General features: G+C 43.9%; 2 protein-coding genes across 14 annotated transcripts in view; one reads left to right on the plus strand and one right to left on the minus strand.

Annotated features, from left to right (window-relative positions):
• emid1 (EMI domain containing 1) overlaps window positions 1–21,318 on the minus strand; it is a 418,946-nt gene that overhangs the window by 357,658 nt on the left and 39,970 nt on the right. The window lies entirely within an intron of this gene.
• Window positions 4,172–8,963, plus strand: LOC147104303 (protein NYNRIN-like). Its single transcript, XM_085961502.1, has 2 exons — window positions 4,172–5,894; window positions 7,197–8,963. Exons 1-2 carry the CDS (start codon window positions 4,172–4,174, stop codon window positions 7,220–7,222), a joined length of 1,749 nt encoding a protein of 582 aa, XP_085817628.1. The 3' UTR covers window positions 7,223–8,963.

The raw sequence follows: 21,318 nt of genomic DNA on the forward strand, positions 1-21,318 counted from the left end.
AGATTTTTTTTTTACATTTATGATGTCTTTCATGATCTCAGAATGCCCCAAAGCACTTCATAACCAATGAAGTACTTGTGAAATGTAGTCACTGTTGTAATGTAGGAAATGTGGCAGCCAATTTGCGCACAGCAAGGTCCCATAAACAGCAATGGGATAAATGACCAGATACACCTGCTTTTTTAAGTAATGTTGGTTGAGGTTTAAATGTTGACCAGGACACTTGGAGAACTGTCTTGCTCTTTTTCGAATAGGGCTGTGGGACCTTATAGTCTAGTCCTGCCCAAGAGGGCAGTTGGGCCTCAGTTTAATGTCTCATCCGAAAGACGGAATCTCTAGCAGTGAAATATTCCCTCAGTACTGCACAGTTATTGTATATAATGGCTCGGATATTCCGATCCCTACGGGTGGGTACACACTGTGTACCCACCCGTAGGGACATCGGAAATGCCGGTTTCAGGCACGCACAGCGCATGCACTGAAAACCGGCATTTCCGATCTGTCAAGAATGGTCAGGAGAAGGGCCTCTGCGGGCGGATAGTTCCGCTTTTTGGAGACCCTCCACCCGCAGAAAACCCTTACAATTCTTGTGCCTGGTAAAAGCAGGCGTAAGGCCTGCTTTTACCTGGATAAGAGTTGAAAAAAAGTTTAAAAATTTTTTTTTCACTGATTTATCATTTAAAAATACTTTAAAAAAGTTTATTTTTAGCCTCGTAAAAAACTAATTATTAAATTTTTGTTTAAAATACTTAATTTATTGTAATTTCAAGTCATTTTAAAAATGTGATTTAAAAAATGTATTTAAAGTTTTACTATGTTTTTGGGGTGATCGCCATTCATATATTTGACAGGTCTTCCTGTCAAGTGTATGAAGGGAGATTCCCTTCTCCTATTGGCTCCTCATGGCCCACGTGATCCCAGGAACGCTGCTGTTAAGGAGAATTTCAGTACTAAGGACTTTGCAAAGACTGTCGGGATACTTGACATTAAACTGGTTGACAAAGGGGCCCCCTGAACTCGCACGTAGGCTGGGATGAGATAATGCCAGCTGCAGTTTTGTTATTGAACGATTGTGGTCACCTTGCGACGGAAAATAGGTTGGACTTCTGCTTCTCCTGTCTGCGGTTAAAGGTCCCGAAAAAGGTTTTAGACCTAGGGTCCATCGCTTGCTTAAAATAGGTAACCATTATAGATGTCACGGGGTATCGCGGTGATTAGTAATATGAGGTAATTTGTTTTGACCCCTGTATATAGGCAGGGGCTTTGTGTGTGTAAAATGAGAAGTGTGGCGATTGCACACCGGGTGTATAGCTGCTTCTCCCAGAGCTCTGCAATAAAGCATTCTTTTACTTTGCCATTCACTCGTGGTCAGAGTTTTATTTGACTCCAAAGGCTTCTGTTGGGATCGTGTCGACCTAGAATATCACCTGGTCCACGTAGCCTCAAATTAGCTACAACAATTGGCGCTGCGAGCAGGGTCACCGAGTGACTGGCCGCCCTGATCAAGCGGACACACGCTCGAGTGATCTAAAAGAACAAAAGAGAGGTGAGATGGCATATGTAAAATTGTGCTAGGATACTAACAACCGTAAGACTGCATTATTTCTTGTAATTCCAGGGAAACTAGGTATAGCCTGGGAGGAGAACTGGAGATTCCAGGGAAACCAGGTATAGCCTAGGAGGAGAACTGGAAGAGAGGAGAGGTAAAGGAGCCGGACCAACCTTTACCTACACGTGACGGACCCCGAGAGAAAGGTATTTGTGTTCTCAGAATCGGGGGGCCGAAGATAGTGACCAAGGGACATAATGTCGAGTAAGGATCTGAAGCGGGGGCCCCCGGGCTCCCTCATCGATACTTTTATGACGGATAGATGTACCCTTATTGAAAGAATGCAGGAAGACGGGTGGGACGTATCCAAAGGTTTGGACCAACAGCGGTCATGGTGGGACACACAGAAAAAGGGAAGAACTAAAAAAGCAGGAGTACTGTTGGTTCATCAATTGGCAGGATTGATAGAACAGGCAGAAAAGGCAGCGGTGAGTCTTAAGGGAAAACAACTTCAGATAGATAACCTCCGAACAGAGTGTGAGGGATGTAAAAAGCAAATAGAAGTCCTCAAAGGAGTTAATGAAGGACAACAACAATGGCTGAGAGAATATAACCGACAAACCTGGGGAGAGACAGGGAGAGAAGAAGCTCTGCCCCCATATACCAATCCCAGCGCACCCCCAGTTTATAATGTAGCACCGGTGACAAGGCAAGACCCACTGAATGACCTAGTGGTTGCTAATAGGGGAAGAGCAGATTGGAAAGCATTTACCCCAGGTGAAAAGGAAGCCGTTATGAGCCGTCTGGGAAAACTACAGACCCGGAGTTCTAACACTAAATTTTGGGCGGAGCTGGATTCAGCTTGGCAGGGTCATTCCCTCCACCTTAGGGACGTACACCAATTAGTGCAGGCAGCATGCCCCGTGGACAGATGGCGGTTGGTGCCTGAAAACCAAGGCGCTGGCAATGCCAACACAGACTACCGCAACGGAAGATGGGTGAATCAATGCCCACTAAAAATGAATAAGGAAGAAATGACTCCCGCCTTCCAGTTATACAAAATAGCAGTACAAGGGGTGTTAGGAGAGGCCCCCACAAATTGGAATAAAATAACGTCGTGTAAACAAAAGAAAGGAGAGGGCTCTTCAGAATACGGGGAACGATTGTTCGCCGTCTACGGAGAATCCTCTGGACAGCCAAACGCGGTGAGAACAGACCCAGCCTTTATCCAGGCATTTAAAGATGGGCTGTCCCCCCCCCCCATCAGGCAATCCTAAAACTAGGAGTACTGACTACCAGAGTATATGATGAGATAGTTGAATGGGCATGTGGCGTTGACGGATTACAGACTAGGGAGAAGGAAGAGGTGCAAGTGAAGAAGGAGAGAGTAAGTGCAGTCCAATCCGACAATGTCGGGTCAGGGACAAAACCGAAAGGCGCTTGCCACAATTGTGGTAAGGTAGGACACTTTATTAGAGACTGTAAGCAACCAAAACCGTTGAAGGAGTGTAGTTATTGTGGGAAAAAGGGGCACTTGGCACTCACATGTTATCAAAGGCTAAAGGAGACAGGAAGCCTAAAGGATGCTGAGATGACCGTCCCAACTGCTCAGTATGAGGATTTTAAGAAATGGCAAAGTTATCTCAAATGGCAACAAGAATGATATTCGGTGGCCCCCATACAGGGAGGAAGAAAAAAGGGGGGGCGAATATATGTGTCTGCACTAATAGGGGGCCGACCATGTGAGATGTTAGTGGACACAGGAGCAGCAATATCTATAACCAACCTCCCCCTCCCTGTAACAAAGAAAAGTGCGGTAATTACTGGGGTGGGCGGTGAAGGTGTCACAGCCTTCCGCAGCATCCCGCAAGTAGTAGAAATAAATGGGCGTTATATCCCCATGAGCTTTTATGTATGTAAAAATAATGAAGGGACTATAATGGGTAATGACCTGTTAAGAGAGTACCAGGTACTTGTAGATTGTGGAAAGGGTAAGTTAACCTGGCCAGATGTAAGTGGAAAGACCCAAGATGTGGGGTGCTTAACGGGCCACACGACAACGTTAGGAGTAGCAGCAATAAATACGTGGTCCAACCCACCTCTACCAGAATATGAAGACATTTGTAACTCTGTGGAGGGCACCTGGGCGGCGAACAAGCTGGACACTGGTAGGGTCAACATGGACCCTATCATAGTGCCCGGACCAGAGCATAAACCCCATCGTCAGTACCCCATAAAGCCAGAAGCCCGTAAAGCAGTAATAGAGATAGTAAAAGGGTTAGTGGAGCGAGGTATTCTAAGGGAAACAACCAGCACCACTAACTCCCCGACCTGGCCAGTGGGAAAACCTGACGGAAGCTTCAGGCTTACAATAGATTACACCGCCCTAAATAAGGTAACCCCAAAGTTACACCCCATAGTTGCTAGCCCCTCCACGATATTAAATGGGTTAGACCGGGGCATAAGATCTTTACCGTGCTAGACATAGCTAACGGGTTCTGGGCTCTGCCATTAGACCCGGGGTCTCAAGAAAAGTTTGCCTTCACAGTAGGCGACAAGCAATATACATGGACCCGACTTCCCCAAGGGTTCCATAACAGTCCAGCGATCTTTCACCAGGTCATGTGTGACATTCTCCAAAAAGTGGAACTCCCACTTGGGAGTACCACCCTCCAGTATGTGGACGATATACTCATAGCGTCCACAACAAAAGAGGGACATAAGACTGCACTCGGTGCAGTCCTAAAGACCTTCGGGGAGGCAGGACTGAAGGTCAGCCCCAAAAAGGCACAAATAGGCAAAACCCAGGTCTTATATTTAGGACACCTTATCTCACAAGGGGTAAAGGAGATGCCCGCAGATAGAAAAGGGGCAATACAAACCATGCCTAGACCGGTAACAGTAAGAGGAGTAAGGAAAGTACTGGGGCTTTTTAATTACAGCCGAAACTTCATCCCGGGGTTCGCAAAAACAGCGGAACCCATACAGCGATTGGTAAGAGGGGGTAAGCCTGCCCTGGACCCCATCGAATGGGGTCCTGAGCAGGAACAAGCTTATACCCAACTTAAACGAGATCTGATATCAGCCCCAGGACTAGGACTCCCAGATATGAACAAACCCTTCCACATACACTGCGATAATGAGGAAGGATTTTATTCGGCCGTAGTCACCCAGGAGCATGGAGATAAACGTAGACCCGTAGCATACTATTCCACTGCAGAAGGACCAGTAGTATCGGGACTCTCGCGCTGCATAGCCGCTCTAGATTGTGCAGCTTGGGCCGTAAAAATTAGCGAGCCCGTTGTAATGACAGGAGATATTATTCTCCACACAAAGCATACTTTGGTAGAAATGTTAAATACCAGAAAATTGCGATCAGTCTCACACTTGAGACGAGCGAAATGGGAGGCTGTTCTCCTCCCTCCCAGTAAAGCAGTAACAATAGTCAGAGACGCAAGGGAAAACCCGGCTGAAGGAGTATTGGGGTCGGGTATTTCCCATGATTGTGGAGATGTAGATGCTGACTTAGAGGGAGACAAGATAAAAGACACTCCGTTACCAGGGGCTGAAGAGACCCTGTACGTGGACGGGTCCCGAAAATATATAGACGGACAGCCTCGTACGGGCTGGGCTGTAGTAAATAGTCAGATGAGAACTGTACGATCGGGGAGACTTGAAGGAGGCTTGTCAGCCCAAGTAGCAGAACTAGTGGCTCTGACAGTAGCACTAGAAGAGTCCGAGAATAAAATTGTAAATATATATACAGATAGCCGATATGCGTTCGGTGTAGTCCATGACTACATGACTGCATGGGGCAGACGGGGATTTGTAACTACCGGAGGAACCCCCATAAGACATCAGGAAAGAATCGAAGCCCTCCTGGAAGCGAGTAATAAGCCTAAACAGGTCGCAGTAATAAAGATTAAAGCACACCAAAAAGAACCAGCCAGAGACAGTCCAGAATGGACGGGTTATATGGGCAACCAGGCAGCTGACAGGGCAGCTCAGGCAGCCCTGATCTTGGAACGGAAAGAAGCAAACCTAGAACGGAAGGAAGGAAAGCAGATAGCGAAACAATCCGCGGAGTTAGCCTTAGGATGGGAACCCGAGGAACCTGTAGCCAGTGTAGATAGCCCAGGAAATGAAATTAGTATCGCTGAGCTACACGAGGATATATTACCTAGTGAAAGGCAAAGATGGAAAGAACAAGGAGCCAGACCAACAGCAGACGGAGTATGGCGAATAAATAATAAGGTAATGGCCCCCGAGTGTATACAGAATACCCTACTCGAAATACACCATGGATTAAGCCACTCTGGAAAGGAGGCGATGCAACAGACTTTAGGTAAGGAGTGGTGGTGGAAGGGTATGGGGCGGGACATTGCTAAGTATTGTCAACGATGCATCGTGTGCGCTCAGCATAACCCAGGAAGACCGGTTAAGATTAGATTAGGACACCAACCCAGGCCCCGAGGGCCATGGGAGCACTTGCAAATTGATTTTACGGGGCCCCTACCCATGTCAAAGGGTAAGACGTATTGCTTGGTAATCATTGATCAATTCACAAGATGGGTGGAGGCCTTTCCCACCAGAAATTGTACGGCCACTACAGTCGCTCGAATCTTGGCGGAGGAGGTAATCCCACGTTGGGGAATGCCGCTCCAGATAGATTCGGATCAAGGGACCCACTTCACAGGAGGTGTGGTCAAACATATGTGCCAGTTAATGGGAATTAAGCAAAAGTTTCATATACCCTACCATCCCCAGAGCTCGGGGATGGTAGAAAGAATGAACCGAACACTAAAAAATGCGCTGGCTAAGGCCATGCAGGAATCGGGAAAAACATGGGTGGAAGTGTTACCTATCATTCTGATGAAATTACGAGCCACCTGTAATCGTACCACAGGCCTTGCCCCGTATGAACTTATGACAGGACGAGCAATGCAATTGCCAGAAGGCATAATTACGGGAGGGGTGGATGTAGGCCCCTTAAAGGACAAGCTACGGCGATATGTCCAAGAAATGAGTAAACAACTAAAAGAAATGCGGACGCAGGTAAGGTACCGCCAGAGGGAGCAGGACGAGAAGGAATTCCCCTTCCCGTTACCAGAAGTCCCTACAGCAGGAACTCCAACCAAATCAGGCTTTGCTCCCAAATGGAATGGGCCTTACGAAGTTATTATTAGCGGAGATACTTGCGCCTGTCTAGACATACGGGGAAAGGGAGTGTGGAAACATTGGACACAGCTAAAGATATATGAGCCAAAGTCATCCCTGGAGCCTCCTGAGACGGAGACTACCGGGGAGAGTGAAACCACGAAAGAAAAGACTGACTAAATGAATGTAACCAGCATAAAATTAAGATTAAAGTTGTTAAGGTATTGTGTTAAGGACTCAATCTGTAGGGGCGTACAACGCAGATTGAGAATTGATACTGTTTGGTTAAGGCATAAGGATTACGCTTCGGGGTTACAGAACTCGTACTCGGCCTTGGAAAGGTGACTGCGATTATGCGAGATCTGTTATGATGTTTGGATCGTTCTGACCTGCTGACATCCAACACCCATTTTAAGTTTTAAGCCTTAATCTACCTCAGAAGGGGTGTGCATAGAAGTTACTAATAATACACCCTTGTATTATTTTCCAGGTCAACATCAGCTGATTAATGCCTGATACTTTGATCTGTTTGCCTGTGTGGGCATTTATTTTGTGGCTTATTGCATCGGTTGTGCTTGTGTGCTTTTATCTTAACGCGTTGTTACAAGAGTGTTATCGGGAGGGCCAGAGAAACCATAAGCCAGTTTCAGACAGGCAGTCCTTACTTAAAATTGAAAATGAAGACCGTAATATGTTTAGTTGCGATAATATGCATTGTTACGGTAACCCGGGGCAGACCGCGGTGTAAGCGTAATTTACACGTAAATACCTTTGTTTATATGTCCTACGAGTATGCTAAGAAAAGGGAGCAGTCCAGCTGTTGGGTCTGTATCCACATCCCGATACATAGCAGGGGTGGAATACCCCTTCGTCCGGTGGCCTTTAATGTTACTCAAATGCTGATATGGATGCACCACCAGAACCAAACTAACGTACCGTGTGAGGAGGCAGTCGGAAACCGTACTGCCACCAGGGGTGCAATCTGACGGAACCCTTTTACTGGAATGAATTGTTCCGCCCTCAGGACGGCGGGTTATGAAATGACCGAGTTTGAGGGATGGTATTATACATCCTATAATACCAGTGTAAACCCCCCTTATCTGGTACTAACAAATACCAGTAGATTGGGAAACACCACGAATTTAAGAAACACCGGATTAAAAGAGAGCTAGGAGCTTATCAGAGATTTTTTGGTGTAATAAACCCTCCCTATGGAATAATGAACTTAATGGATGAAACAAGGAGGTTGGCAAGGCTAATAGAGGTAGTTGCCAATGTTACTGGGGAAGCTTTAACAGAAATGAGTACCGAAATGGTAGCCATTAGAACAGTAGCCCTCCAAAATCGAATGGCCTTAGATTACCTCCTTGCGGCACAAGGAGGAACCTGTGTCTTGATAGGAAGTGAGTGCTGTACTTATATCCCTGATAGTGCGGAAAATATCACAAACTTAGTAAACCACATGAAGGATGAAGTGAAGAGAGTCCATACCAATCCGGGAGAAGGATGGTTGGAGTGGCTAGGACTAACAGGATGGGGTTCCTGGATAACGCATGCATTGGCTATCATCGTTGCGATATGTGTTGCAATATGCTGTCTGCTAACTATAGTGAGAGCTTGTTGCAAAATGGCAATGACACCGGTAATGCCAGTCAGTGTGATTCAGGCGGATGAACTATCGCTTATGGAAAAGGACAAGGAGGACCAACCTGAACCAACTGCCTTCCCTCGGATGAGTCAGTGGTTGTAGGAACAACACTGTGAAGAAAGAAGATTGATGGTCAGCTGGACCAAGAAGATCGTGATCCAGGACCAAAAGGAGGGATTGTTAAGGAGAATTTCAGTACTAAGGACTTTGCAAAGACTGTCGGGATACTTGACATTAAACTGGTTGACAAAGGGGCCCCCTGAACTCGCACGTAGGCTGGGATGAGATAATGCCAGCTGCAGTTTTGTTATTGAACGATTGTGGTCACCTTGCGACGGAAAATAGGTTGGACTTCTGCTTCTCCTGTCTGCGGTTAAAGGTCCCGAAAAAGGTTTTAGACCTAGGGTCCATCGCTTGCTTAAAATAGGTAACCATTATAGATGTCACGGGGTATCGCGGTGATTAGTAATATGAGGTAATTTGTTTTGACCCCTGTATATAGGCAGGGGCTTTGTGTGTGTAAAATGAGAAGTGTGGCGATTGCACACCGGGTGTATAGCTGCTTCTCCCAGAGCTCTGCAATAAAGCATTCTTTTACTTTGCCATTCACTCGTGGTCAGAGTTTTATTTGACTCCAAAGGCTTCTGTTGGGATCGTGTCGACCTAGAATATCACCTGGTCCACGTAGCCTCAAATTAGCTACAACACTGCGAACTACCTGCGCCTCTGGGATACATGGGCCCTGCACACCGGCAGTTTGGAGAGGCCCAGGAGCGGAAGCGTGTGCGTCCCGGGAGCACTCAGGTAAGGGCGTAGATTTTTCCAGATCGCACGCCTCCACCCGCGGGAAAATACGGGCCATTATTATATACAGGAAACTTTCTGGTATCCGGCACGGACGGGACCGACGTGTTGCCGGTTCATCAACAATTCCGGATAACCGAACGCTATAGTAAAAGATACGGAGCTCAGAGCTCCGTATAAAGCAACAAACCCTGTTGCTTAGCTTCAAAACAATCGGCACAAGTTGCAAGCGTCTCTGTAGCTTAGCAACAGCTTCAGCTACACCCTTGCACAGCAACAAATGAGTAAAAAAAGTAACTAAAAGTAATAAAAGTTACCTGAACCGACTCCTGAATTTTGTCAGTGGATAGAGCGTTCCGGTTATTTAGGGGCCGGTTAATCGAAAGTTTCCTGTACTCCAGAATGGGACTTGAACCCATGACTTTCTGACTCAGAGGTGAAACTGCTACTGCTGAGTCAAGGATGACACCAATTTAATTACAAATTGCAAGTTATTAATCTATTCAGATAAAATCTAATAAAAATATAGTTTTCCCAGTTCCATCCAGACCTTTTACAGCAACTCTTAGCTTTTACAGCTAAGCGGCTGAGATCAAGAACTTGGTGGCATGGGCCTGCATTCCTCTATAACGGTGATGCGCATCAGTGCTCCAATCCACTATGTCAGTACACCACAGCTACAACCATTTCGAATACTGCCTTTGCAATGTAATTTACAGTCAAGGTCTTAATGATTGTAAAACAGTTGTTGAGAAAATCATATATAATGCCCTACAAAACGAAACCATCAGTTTTGCCTTCATTATAATAGACCCCACCACTATGATAATTATACATGGCCTTTGTGGAAATGAACAGTCCTGCATCCAATTAACTTTACACTCAGTGAAGATGTGCACAGAAATTCGATACAATTGTGGATGAAGATAACTTTGGAGAAAAACTTAGGGCTGGGACAGATGACATCCGATCTTTATCCGTTTAACTAGAAAATCCTTGTTGAAACGCCTGAAGCTCGCTAATGCGTCTAGCTGATGCGATGGTTAGAAACGACGCCATTTCTAATGAAAAGAAATGTTTTATCACATATCACTACTAGTTCAAATGGGCTTATTTTCTTGGATAACACCGAGTTTACATTACATGCCTGGAGGATGGGTTTAATTGATGAAAGAACGCCTTTAATAAAATGGATCACAAGGTCAGCTTCTGCTTAAATGCCACCCAAGGCTTAGCTAAAGCAGACAGGTAGAACTGGTTAAATATTCTGATGTAAATTTAGAGAAATGAAGACAACCGCATGGAATAAACTGACATTTTGTATTTTGTTGTGTTACTTGAACGATATAACCCATAAAAGCCAATATTTTTAAGCAATGTCTACTTCAGATAAAATTCCTGTTGGACTTGTGGGGAAACTCTTGGGAGCGTATACATAGAAATCACTTTTAATGATTATTCAAACTTCCTCTAAGTTTTATATTTGATTGACAATTTAGTGAATGCTCCGTGAACCTTTAAATAGGTGACCCAGAAAATCTGTGTCCTTGCAAAACACAGATTCCATTTCATCTAATTTAATTATCAGGCCAGCTTAATCAAGTAAATCATATCTTGTGACTCCTCAATATAATCAGTTTCTGTATTTTAATGCTATTATCAAGACATTTTATAGTCCATGTTCCAAAAATTGTAGCTATGCCTCTATCTTTTGGGTTACTCTGGATGTCTTGGCAGATACTTGCACCATGCAGCGCGGTACCAACAGCATTAGTCGAGAAAGTTCCAGGTTCAACTCCCCGTTTGCGTTGAGTTTATTTCTATCAGTTTGGTTGGGAGTCAGGGGCTAAAATTGGCCTCTCCATCTCTCAGCCAGCAAAGGAAAAATAGAAATTGCCCAAGATTCCCACTCTTGGGGTACAGCACATGTGGAAATTGGGCAACGCAGGTTGAGGCTCAGCTAGGATACCCTCATGATCAAAGTACTTGGCGCTCACTCACTTTCTAGGCATGACTGAAGATCAACCACTTGGGCAAGGTACTGGAGGACTGCAGCTGTGTGTAGAATTAACAAATTGGGGCGGGGAGGATTGCTGATCACAGAAGTACAGCGAAGAGTTTAAATCTCTAGCTTTCAACTTTTTGACCCCCTCCCCTCCCCTGGATGCACACACACACACACACACCTGCATTAACCCAGGAAAGATTTACCTGCAACCTACTCTTAACACAGCAACGTATCAAAATTGTGGTCAAGTCCACTCGTACTCAACACCGAGTTTAACATCCCCCTTCCCAGGCCTACCACAAATATTTTCTTTAAAATCTTATAAATGGAATGGCATATGGCAATAGAGCTTATGGCAGAAATTTATTTTGCTTTCCAGTTTCAGGCCCCGAGGAAGAGGGAAAAAAACAAGGAGAATTTCAAGCATAGCAGGGAAGAGGGCAACAGAACAGGAAAACCTCAGTAAAACTAAAAAGTAAAACCTACAATTGCTGAGAAATCTGATATAATGGAAATACACAGCACATCTGTCAGAGAAAAGATGGGTGAACATTTCAAATGTAAAGCACGCGTCAGAATTCAATAGATAAGGAACAATGGAGAGGTCCTACACAGAAGCTTCACCTATGCTAAAAGTAACAACAGTATCAAAACTGGCATCACCTTTATTTGTACAATGCATGGATTGAGGGAGAGGGAAGAAACAGAGCTATAGCTCTCATTGCTGATCAGCATCCAGTGCCCCCTGCAAAATGCACATATGTGGATAATTAGTAAGGATTGGATTGGGCTCATCTGATCCCACCATTGTCCATGTTCATATTTGAGCTTTGGTCATTCGAATGAGGTATCAGAGGGTTGCTGGTCCCCATGGAATCACTTCTCCATTTTCATGGGAGGAAGGGTAACAGGAGAAAATGAGAAGAGAAAATTGCCTTGCCTTGAACAGTGTCACAGATGTACGGTCTTGGTGTAAATATTCTCTCTGGTAGAGCAGTGCCAAGCCACTCCCGTAAATGATCTAAATGTCTTATATTGATGGATGTGCCTGTACTTCCCAATGTCTAACTATACAAAAAAGTGTTACCCAGGGGCATAACAACAGAATTCCCATGTGATCTGAACTGGATATCCATGTCTTTCACACATGCGTGTCTTCAATCTTTCTCGGTCTGCCGAGACCGAGAAAATATTTGGTAAGACAAGCCATTACAAATCATTAAGTTGCTTTATTTTGCAGCAAGTGAACATACAGTACAACAGTTATGAATAGGTTCACTTAGTTCAATCAGTATAACTTAATGTAAAATTGTAATACAAAATAATGATCATGTGATGCTTTTCCACGAGTACATTATCTTGCTCAACGCAAACAAAGTAACTTCTAACTACTCTCCTGCACTCGAACCTTTTCTGACCCTGACTGACTTGTAATATTCCATTTTTTAAAATCTGACTGCCTGTGTCTCGGTCTTATATCTACCTCTGTTCACAGCCAAAGATGATCAGAGACTTCCCAACACAATGGGCGTGAGGTGTTTATTGATTGTCAAGATAGGATAATGAAATGGTTATTATTTACACTCTTATGGGGAAACAACATCAAAGCTTGACTCGTTAACATTTTAACCTGCTATCATCGCAATGTCTTTTTCTAAACTTGTGAATATACGATGCTTTAAAACACACCATTTAAACGTAACTGTTTTTCCAAATTCTCTCTGTAGAAAAATGGTCAAAAAATCCTAAAAGGTGACAAACCGTGATTACAAGAACTATGAAAAATGAAGAATTCAAAGCCACTTCACAATAAAAAAATTGACTATGCAGTCAATAATGCACATGTTCTCCACAATGTGACTCTATAAGCACTAACAGCCCTCGAATAGCTCACCCAAGCAGCTATTCTTCACGTGTGACCCCAGACTATTAATACTTATAGGTTATTTGACCACAGGGAAAGCACATTACAGAGGAACCCAGTCCTGTCCTCATTCAACATACATACATGGACATTTTCCAGCAGGGATCATCGGATAATGATCAGGACCAGGATCACTGGCTGACATTTACTGCCCCTACTCCAGAGAATTAAGACCTATTCCAGTAACCCAGCTGAAATCAGCTAACTCAGCACACTCCAGGGATCAAAACAGGGATCTTCCAATAAACAAGATCCAGTGCTTTAACCCACTGGACCATCCAGGACATTTCCCGCATGAATAATTTTATATAACTCGAGTACAAATGGTTTTCTATTAGTGTGGAAACTCCTGGTTCTAAAATTTAAATCAGGAGGTCTCAAAACAGTATATCCAGTGATTAGAGGGGGTAGCGTAAAGAATGTCTAGCATGTCTGTTATTTGGGCTGTCCCTGTCCAACAGTATTGATACAACGACCTTTGTACATTATCTCCTACATTTTGGCAGAACCCCTTAGATGTAGCCTGTGGAGATCAGTGTCAATCTTTTAGTTCAAGTCTGCAAAGGCAGAATTTCCAGAAAAGGATTTGCCTTTCAGCTGTCCCTTTTGTGTATGAATACATGCCTTGTAGTTTTTACAGAACAACAATGAACAATAATTCATCCTTTAGGAGCTTGATATCAAGCTAACTATATAATAACAGCAACATGGTTTTACTGGAGCCTAATCAAGTCTTGACATTGTTGTTTTCAGCCTGGAACAAACAGTTCCATTGTAACATTTTTGCATTACATCCAACAAAACATAGAATACATAATTCAGGAAATGCTAAATCAGTTCTGTGCTTTATTCTATTCTTCTGTGCCGCTTATATCTACAGATGAACAAGGTCATACATCAGAGGATGTAAATGGGGTGACGCTGCTGCGAATTCTTTTGCATTTTTTAATACCCAGTGTAATCTTGCTTATTGGAGAACCATCACAAAAAAAATCATTGTTTCCTTTTGCTTTTAAATTGTTCATCGGATAATCATTGCAATCACAAGTATGGATTTAACATTTGGAATTATATTTACAGCACATACTGAATTATAAAAAGTGAAAATACAAATCTAAAAATCTAATCAAAAATGGAATATTACATTTCAAGAAAAAAAGCTGGGATAAATAAACACTGGTCTATAGAGACTAACCAGCTGGAAAAAAAAATCAGGGCTTCAACTAATGAAAGTATAGCCGGTGGTACTGCTGCCAAATATTCTCAGTGCCCTGGCATCAGCTCTGGTTTGCCATTACATCCAAATTTGCTAGATATCTAACATTCTAATTATCACTGACAGCGGGAAATCAAATTCTTAAGAATACCCTTGCAAAATTATCCTTCGTCAGCTTTGGCCAACTGTTATGGGGCTCCTTGGATTTATTTTTTTGGGATGAAATTCAGCCAGAGATGTGTCTGGTGCAAAAAGATTTGGAAATGTCCATCTCTGGCCAATTCCAGCTCCAACGTTTTTTTAAAAACAACAAAAAGCATGGCTACTGTTGGGATTAATTCTGGACATTAAAATATAAATAAGTCTTTGGAGACAAGCTTAACTTTGAAAATAGGATATTTCTACAACTTCAGATTTTTATTAAACCATTTTCTCACTCAACAGTGGTTCCTGCAAGTGGATCCTGTCCCCTTTGATTTGCAAGCTGACAATTTTCCAAAATCTGCCGTCATTAGTGATGAGTAATGAGCCAGAAAGAGTTAACAATCTGACAGTAAGGAAACATCTTGTGAACAGTGTCCATAATTTGATCGAATTTGATGTTAAGTTTGAGAGGGAGAAGGGAGAGTCAGAAACCAAGGTTTTAAACTTAAATAAGGCTGACTTCAAAAGGGATGAGACATAAATTGACCATAGTAAACCTACAAACTGTTCAAAGAAGGATTTGGTACAATACCAAACCAGTACATATTCCCAAAAAGCAAAGGTTCCACTTGTGTAGTTAAGCATGGTCAACAAATGAGGCAAGTTACCGTATCAAGCTAAAAGAAACTGCTTACACAAATGCAAGGATAAGTCGAACTCCAGAATACTCGGAGAGCTATAAAAAGCAACAAAGGGATACAAAGAAAGTATTAAATGTTGCAAATAGGAAAAATTGAAAAACTTTTCAAAGCAAACAGTTGACGTTTTTATAAATACATTGAGACAAAGAGTGATAAAGGAGAATGTAGGCCTATTAAAGACAGACACAGGTGATACTGTAATTGAAAATAATGAAATGGCAGACTTGTTAAATGAATACTTTGCATCCATCTTCACAGTAGAGGAAGAGGAGAAAATACCAGTGGTACAAGGGATACTAAAAATAAGTTAAGGGGAGGAATTTATTGGACATAATACAAGTATTAAAAATGGTAATGGAGAAAATAATGAGACTTAAGATGGACAAATCTCCAGGACCTGATGATTTTCACCCCAGGTATTAAAAGAAATAGGTGAGGAAATTGCAGATGCATTAGTCATAACTTCCCTTACCTGCTCCAGGTCGGGCCTCATCTGGTACATTTGCATGGAATAATTCAACATCTAATTAAGGTGGACATTAAATATAGAACAATTCATTATCTAACTTATCCCCGGCATCGAAGCTTTGACCACGCTTGATCAGCTCCGATGGACGGGTCACATCGTCCGCAAACCCGATACGAGACTCCCAAAACAAGCGCTCTACTCGGAGCTCTGACACGGCAAGACAGCCCTAGGTGGGCACAGGAAATGCTTCAAGGACACCCTCAAAGCCTCCTTGAAAAAGTGCAACATCCCCACTGACACCTGGGAATCCCTGGCCCAAGACCGCACAAAGTGGAGGAGAAGCATCCGGGAAGGTGCTGAACACCTCGAGTCTCTTCGCCAGGAGCAAGCGGAAGCCAAGCGCAAGCAGCGCACGTCAACCCAAGCAACCCACCCACCCGCCCCTTCAACCACCGTCTGCCCCACCTGTGACAGAGACTGTAGGTCCCGCATTGGACTCATCAGTCACCTGAGAACTCATTTTTAATGTGGAAGCAAGTCATCCTCGGTTCCGAGGGACTGCCTAAGAAGAGAAGAACTTATGAGACATTCAGACTGGGAGACATACAGAAAGGAGAGAAAATGTGTAAGAGGTATACAAATGAGAATGGAAGAGGGAAGTAAGACTTACAGAAAGATCACAAGATAAGTATGGATGAGGAAGGCCATTTGGCTTATTTTCATTCACCCATCCAGAAAGAACCTATAGTCTCCCTATTGTGGCTTTTTCTCAAATAATCCTTGGCCTTTTGCCTCCACTGTTCTATCTGGAAGTCCATTCCATGCGTTGATCACACTCGGTGTGAAGAGCTTCTGACATCAGGCCTAAATTTGCCTTCAACTAAGTTGAATTGTTATCTTCTTGCCTGACTCACAATGTAGTCTAAAGTATTTTTTTTTAGCTCCATCTCTACGATATCATTTATCCTCATATTGATCCATAAGGTCATTCGTCAATTGCCTCCTTCCGAGCCTGAAAAGCCCAATTTCTCCAGCATTTCCTCATATCTCAATCTGCTGACACGAAGGCCACGATTTTGTCTGCGCTCAGAGGACGGGTTTGGAGGTGGGTCCGCTGTCAAAATCGAAATAATTGACAGCGGGTTGGGAGCCCGCTCCGAACCCGCCTCCATGTAAGTTTCCAAAGTGTTGGGTCTGCAATTTCCGAACAGACCCAATGCCAAGCGGTGGGGGAGGCCTTTAAGATAGTTAAATGCTTGTTTACTACTATTTTGACAGCCTATTTCTATTTTACCACTTTTTTAAGTGAGGTTCACGTTGTTCTGAGATCTCATCAGGTAAGTAGGTTGGGTTTTCTATGTCTACCCATTGCTGTGAATCAGCGACAGCTGCAAAAGTGGTCTCAAAGCTACCATTTCACAGCTGGTCAATTTCCAATGTCAGAAACTTGAGCTTTCAGGACTTGGAAGTCACCTTTGAGCTGTATGCAGCTTGGAAGTGTTTGGAGTAAACTCTCTATCCACTGTCACCTCCTTGGAGCAAGCTCTCTCACCATTGACACATCGCTTCTGTCATCTCAACTTCAGCTGCCATCTATTCCAGCAGCATCAGTGCCCTTGAAAAACTCTCACCTTGGTCCTCTAAATCCCTCCATGATCAGCCCCAACATCACCAGGCACACCAACATCACCAACAACAATACCAACCTTCTCCACAATCATCTGATGCTGCACAGGATACAGGGCACCAGCACCCGACAACATTGCTGCCCAAGAGGCCAGCGATGGCATCACCATGGTCAGATTTACTTCACTTGATGCTGTACACCCTGGCTGCCACATGATGCGCCAGGTTGACACCACCCCACACCAGCACCATGAAGCATCCCTACAATGTCCAAGCCATTCCTTTCACACTCACCACCATTGGGGGGTGGGGGGGAAGTTATGTCTCGACATTCACTGGAACTCACTAAGACACTTCCAAAGGTGAGCACAGATCTGTCCAATAAGGTAAAGTGTTGAAAATATAGATTTCAATGTTTGACAACACATTAACAGAAACTTCACGTGAACATTGGCTAAACCACCCAAGTGCCTACCCTTGTGTGTTGTTAGTTCGTATGATTGAAGTAGGTTGAGGGTGATTGTGAGGGGTGGCTTGTGAGATGGGGATGTGACAATGTAGATAGAGAGGGATGGGAGGAGGTGCAAGGTAAGTTGGCGTGAGTAAGGATGTGCAGGAGTAGGGTAGGGAAGGCAGAGTGATGGGGATGTGATGAGTGACACAGCAGGATGAGGTTGAGTGTGGCTTTCTACTAACATTTCGTGATCTGCTCAGATCATTGAAAGGCTTGCGCCACTGCAGCCTGGTCCCCCTGATGACATCCCTGCTTGTGCCCTCCTGTGCAATGTGCAACCAGGCTGCATTGGGTCTCCTGGGGAGGTGTCTTCTGCCCATGGGAAGGGAAGAGAACCTCCCTGCATGCTGTGACTCCCTCCATAAGCATATGAAGGGAATCATGGGAGAGCCTGGGTGCAGTCGTGCACCTTTGTGCAGTGATTGTCAGTGTTTGCAGCAGCTCAATGCTGTAGAACACTGACAGCACAACTGTCAAAGTAAATTTGGACATGGTCCCTTTCAGGAAACTGGGTGATGACGCATCAAATGACGTCATCAGACCCGCTTCCTATTAATTGGCCAGGAACATTGCAGGGTGGACTTAACAAGCCCTATTAATGTAAAATCATGGAGAGTGCGGGCTGCGGTAGGCAGCGGGCTGGGACCATAATACTGACACCGGCCGCCCCGGTCCGTGAAATCGCGGCCTAAGGTTTAGCTTTGTGGCTCTTCTCTGAAGTACTGGAATATCTTCTTTGTGCCTGGGTGATCAATTTATTCTGACCAGAGCAGTATACATCTTGGGCATGAGCATGGCTTACTCTGACTTATGCTCTCCTGTTTTGGCTATGTAGATCAACATTCTATTTGCTTTGTTGTTACTGCTCTGCAGTGGTTGGATGTGTTGAATGTCAAGTCTACCAGGACCCCATGATCTCTATCAACTTCATTAGCTATTTTGACACACAAGTATTTGCCCATTTTTTTCTTCCTATGAGGAAGAGGGGAAAACAAGTGAGGAAAGAATGAGAAAAATTCAGAGATACAGTGACAATATCAAAAAATAAGAGCAAATGAAAAAAAAAGACAAAAAAAGAAACAGGGTGGGCGACAAGTACAGACAATAGCAGAGACAGTAAGAGAGGCAGTGTTTTTCTTTGCTAGAAACATCACGGGAGATCAACTAGTAGAGAAATACCAGTGAGCAATTCCACACCTACACAGTCCTAACTCCCTTTAACTCTCTGAAGACAAAGCAGATTATGTGTAACAAAAATAAAGTTATATCTTTAAAGGAATAAATACTCCAGGCTATAGCTCTACAATGACCTCGTCATCAAGTATTCAGCTGACAAGTACAGCATGGAACGAAATATAACTTGTCATAAGGTGGTTGCCTCTCACTCCCATCAATTGGAACCATTTTCATGACGTTTTGGCATGAAAATGGATGTGGTTACTCTTGCATTCTTTCACTCCACTATTCATTGAAAGTACTGAACCGAGAATTTTTGGCACATAGGAAGAATATGGATTCTGTCAGTCATCCAATTGTCACAATACCACTGTGGTGGGGTTTTATAATAGCAAAATGGATTTACTCTGCGAGGTTGTTTCTTCAGTGGAGCCTGGTCCTATTACTGTGAAAGTGGAAAGTAGGAACAGTCAAGAGGAGGTTGTATAGAAAACAGTTCACTAATAGTCAAAAAGTGTCTTGAAGATCAAAAGGGTGTTTTGCCATTAAAAAGACACTAATTCCTTTGCTTAGTCTAGGTTCTATAATAACTATGGTTTACCAACAACAACTTGCATTTATATAGCGCCTTTAACGTAGTAAAACATCCCAAGGTTCTTCACAGAAGCATTATCAAACAAAACTTGACACCAAGCCACATAAGATGATGTTAGGATAGGTAACCAAAAGTTTGGTCAAAGAGGTAGGTTTTAAGGAGCGTCGTAAAGGAGGCGAGAGAGCTAGAGAGGCGGAGAGGTTTAGGGAAGGAATTCCACAGCTTAGCTGAAGGCATGGCCACCAATGGTGGAGCGATTAAAATCAGGATATGCAAGAGGCTAGCATTGGAGGAGAGCAGAGATCTCGGAGGGATCTGACATTTCTGACAAAACTCTAAACTCATAGGGCTGGATTTTCATTGAGGAGTCGCGTAGGAGGCGGGACTACAACTTCGGGGTTGTAGTCCCGCCTCCATCGAGTTCTAGCCAACCCACGCGATTTTGACTTGATTGACCTTGCTGAGCCCACCCAGCGGGCTCAGCAGGCCAATTAAGGGCCACCCGGCAACAGGTGACGTCACAGATTGATATTTCATCTGTCAAGACCTTTTGACAGATGAAATATCAGCGTTTCACAGCTGTTTGAAGCTGTCAAACATTGACAATCTGTATTCTAAGTTAATTCCTTCCTCTCAGGATGATTTAGAGATCTCCCCGGAACAGAAAGCTGAATGCTGCAATTTTTGACAGCTCGCAGCCATTCTGCTTTCTGTGCCAGTGAGATGAGGGACTCCCGCGACCTGAAGGAAGGAAGGCTGTAAAGGTATGTAAAATTATTTAAACACTTTAAACACACCAAACACACTTACCTCTGCACTCATGCACCCATCACTCACCTGAACACCGGACATCTCGACCCCTCCAAGCCCTTCATCCCGACGGTCCGCCTCCTCTAACTTGGTGTGGTTTGGAGCCGTCGGGAATCCCACACTTCAACATTAAAAATAGGGATTAGGCTAAAAACTGCCTGTTAACTACCTGTTAACAGGCAGTTAATTGGCACTAATCCCCTTCCCGCCTCGGGGAGGCGGGTCCCAGTGCGGGCCGGGTACACGCCTCCTTTGAAACTGGCATGGAGGCGGGTTGGGGGTGGGATGGGTTCGTGCCCCCCGATTTCAGGATTTTAACCCCCACACGCCTCCAATCCCACCTCCATGGCCCAATGAAAATCTGCCCATAATGTGAATAGGTGCGTCTTTTAAAAGAGGTTTTTTTTCAGAACTCAGGCTTCTAAAAGGCAGCACCTGTCGTAAACAACTGATAAAAACTGTGCCTTCAGATTTTTGATGCTGGAAAGAAGTTACCTTTGGGTCAATCATCAAAGTGCCACTATTTCAACTTAATAAAATGTTACTTTACATGGAGTGAGGGAAAGTTCCATTCTACAAAATTACAACTGGGCCCTGTAGTTGCACCAAACAAATAGTCTGCATCAGAAGTTTTGACTAGAATATAGCTGAAATAGGTGAGGAAATTGCTATACTCAATGACGTTTGCTGAGCAATGTGTACCTACCCCGCCCCCAACACAGTATCATAAAAAATCAGAATACTGTACAAGATGAAAACAAATGATTAACTACAGACACATATCTCTCGTGGACTACAGAGCAGAAGTTACGCTATTTTAATAAATCTACCAAAATAGCACACAATCTTCAAAATTATTATAAGCTATTACATCCTCTGACCAACCGGAAGGAAATGACCTCCAGGTTCACAAGCAAACACTACCAAACTTAAAGCCGCAGAAGCTGAAAGTATGAACTGAATGTTGCTAATCAGCT

This window comes from Somniosus microcephalus, chromosome 19 (genome assembly GCF_052327205.1).
Source record: "Somniosus microcephalus isolate GS21.2 chromosome 19, FLI_Smic_1.0, whole genome shotgun sequence".
NCBI classification, from domain to species: Eukaryota; Metazoa; Chordata; class Chondrichthyes; order Squaliformes; family Somniosidae; genus Somniosus; species Somniosus microcephalus.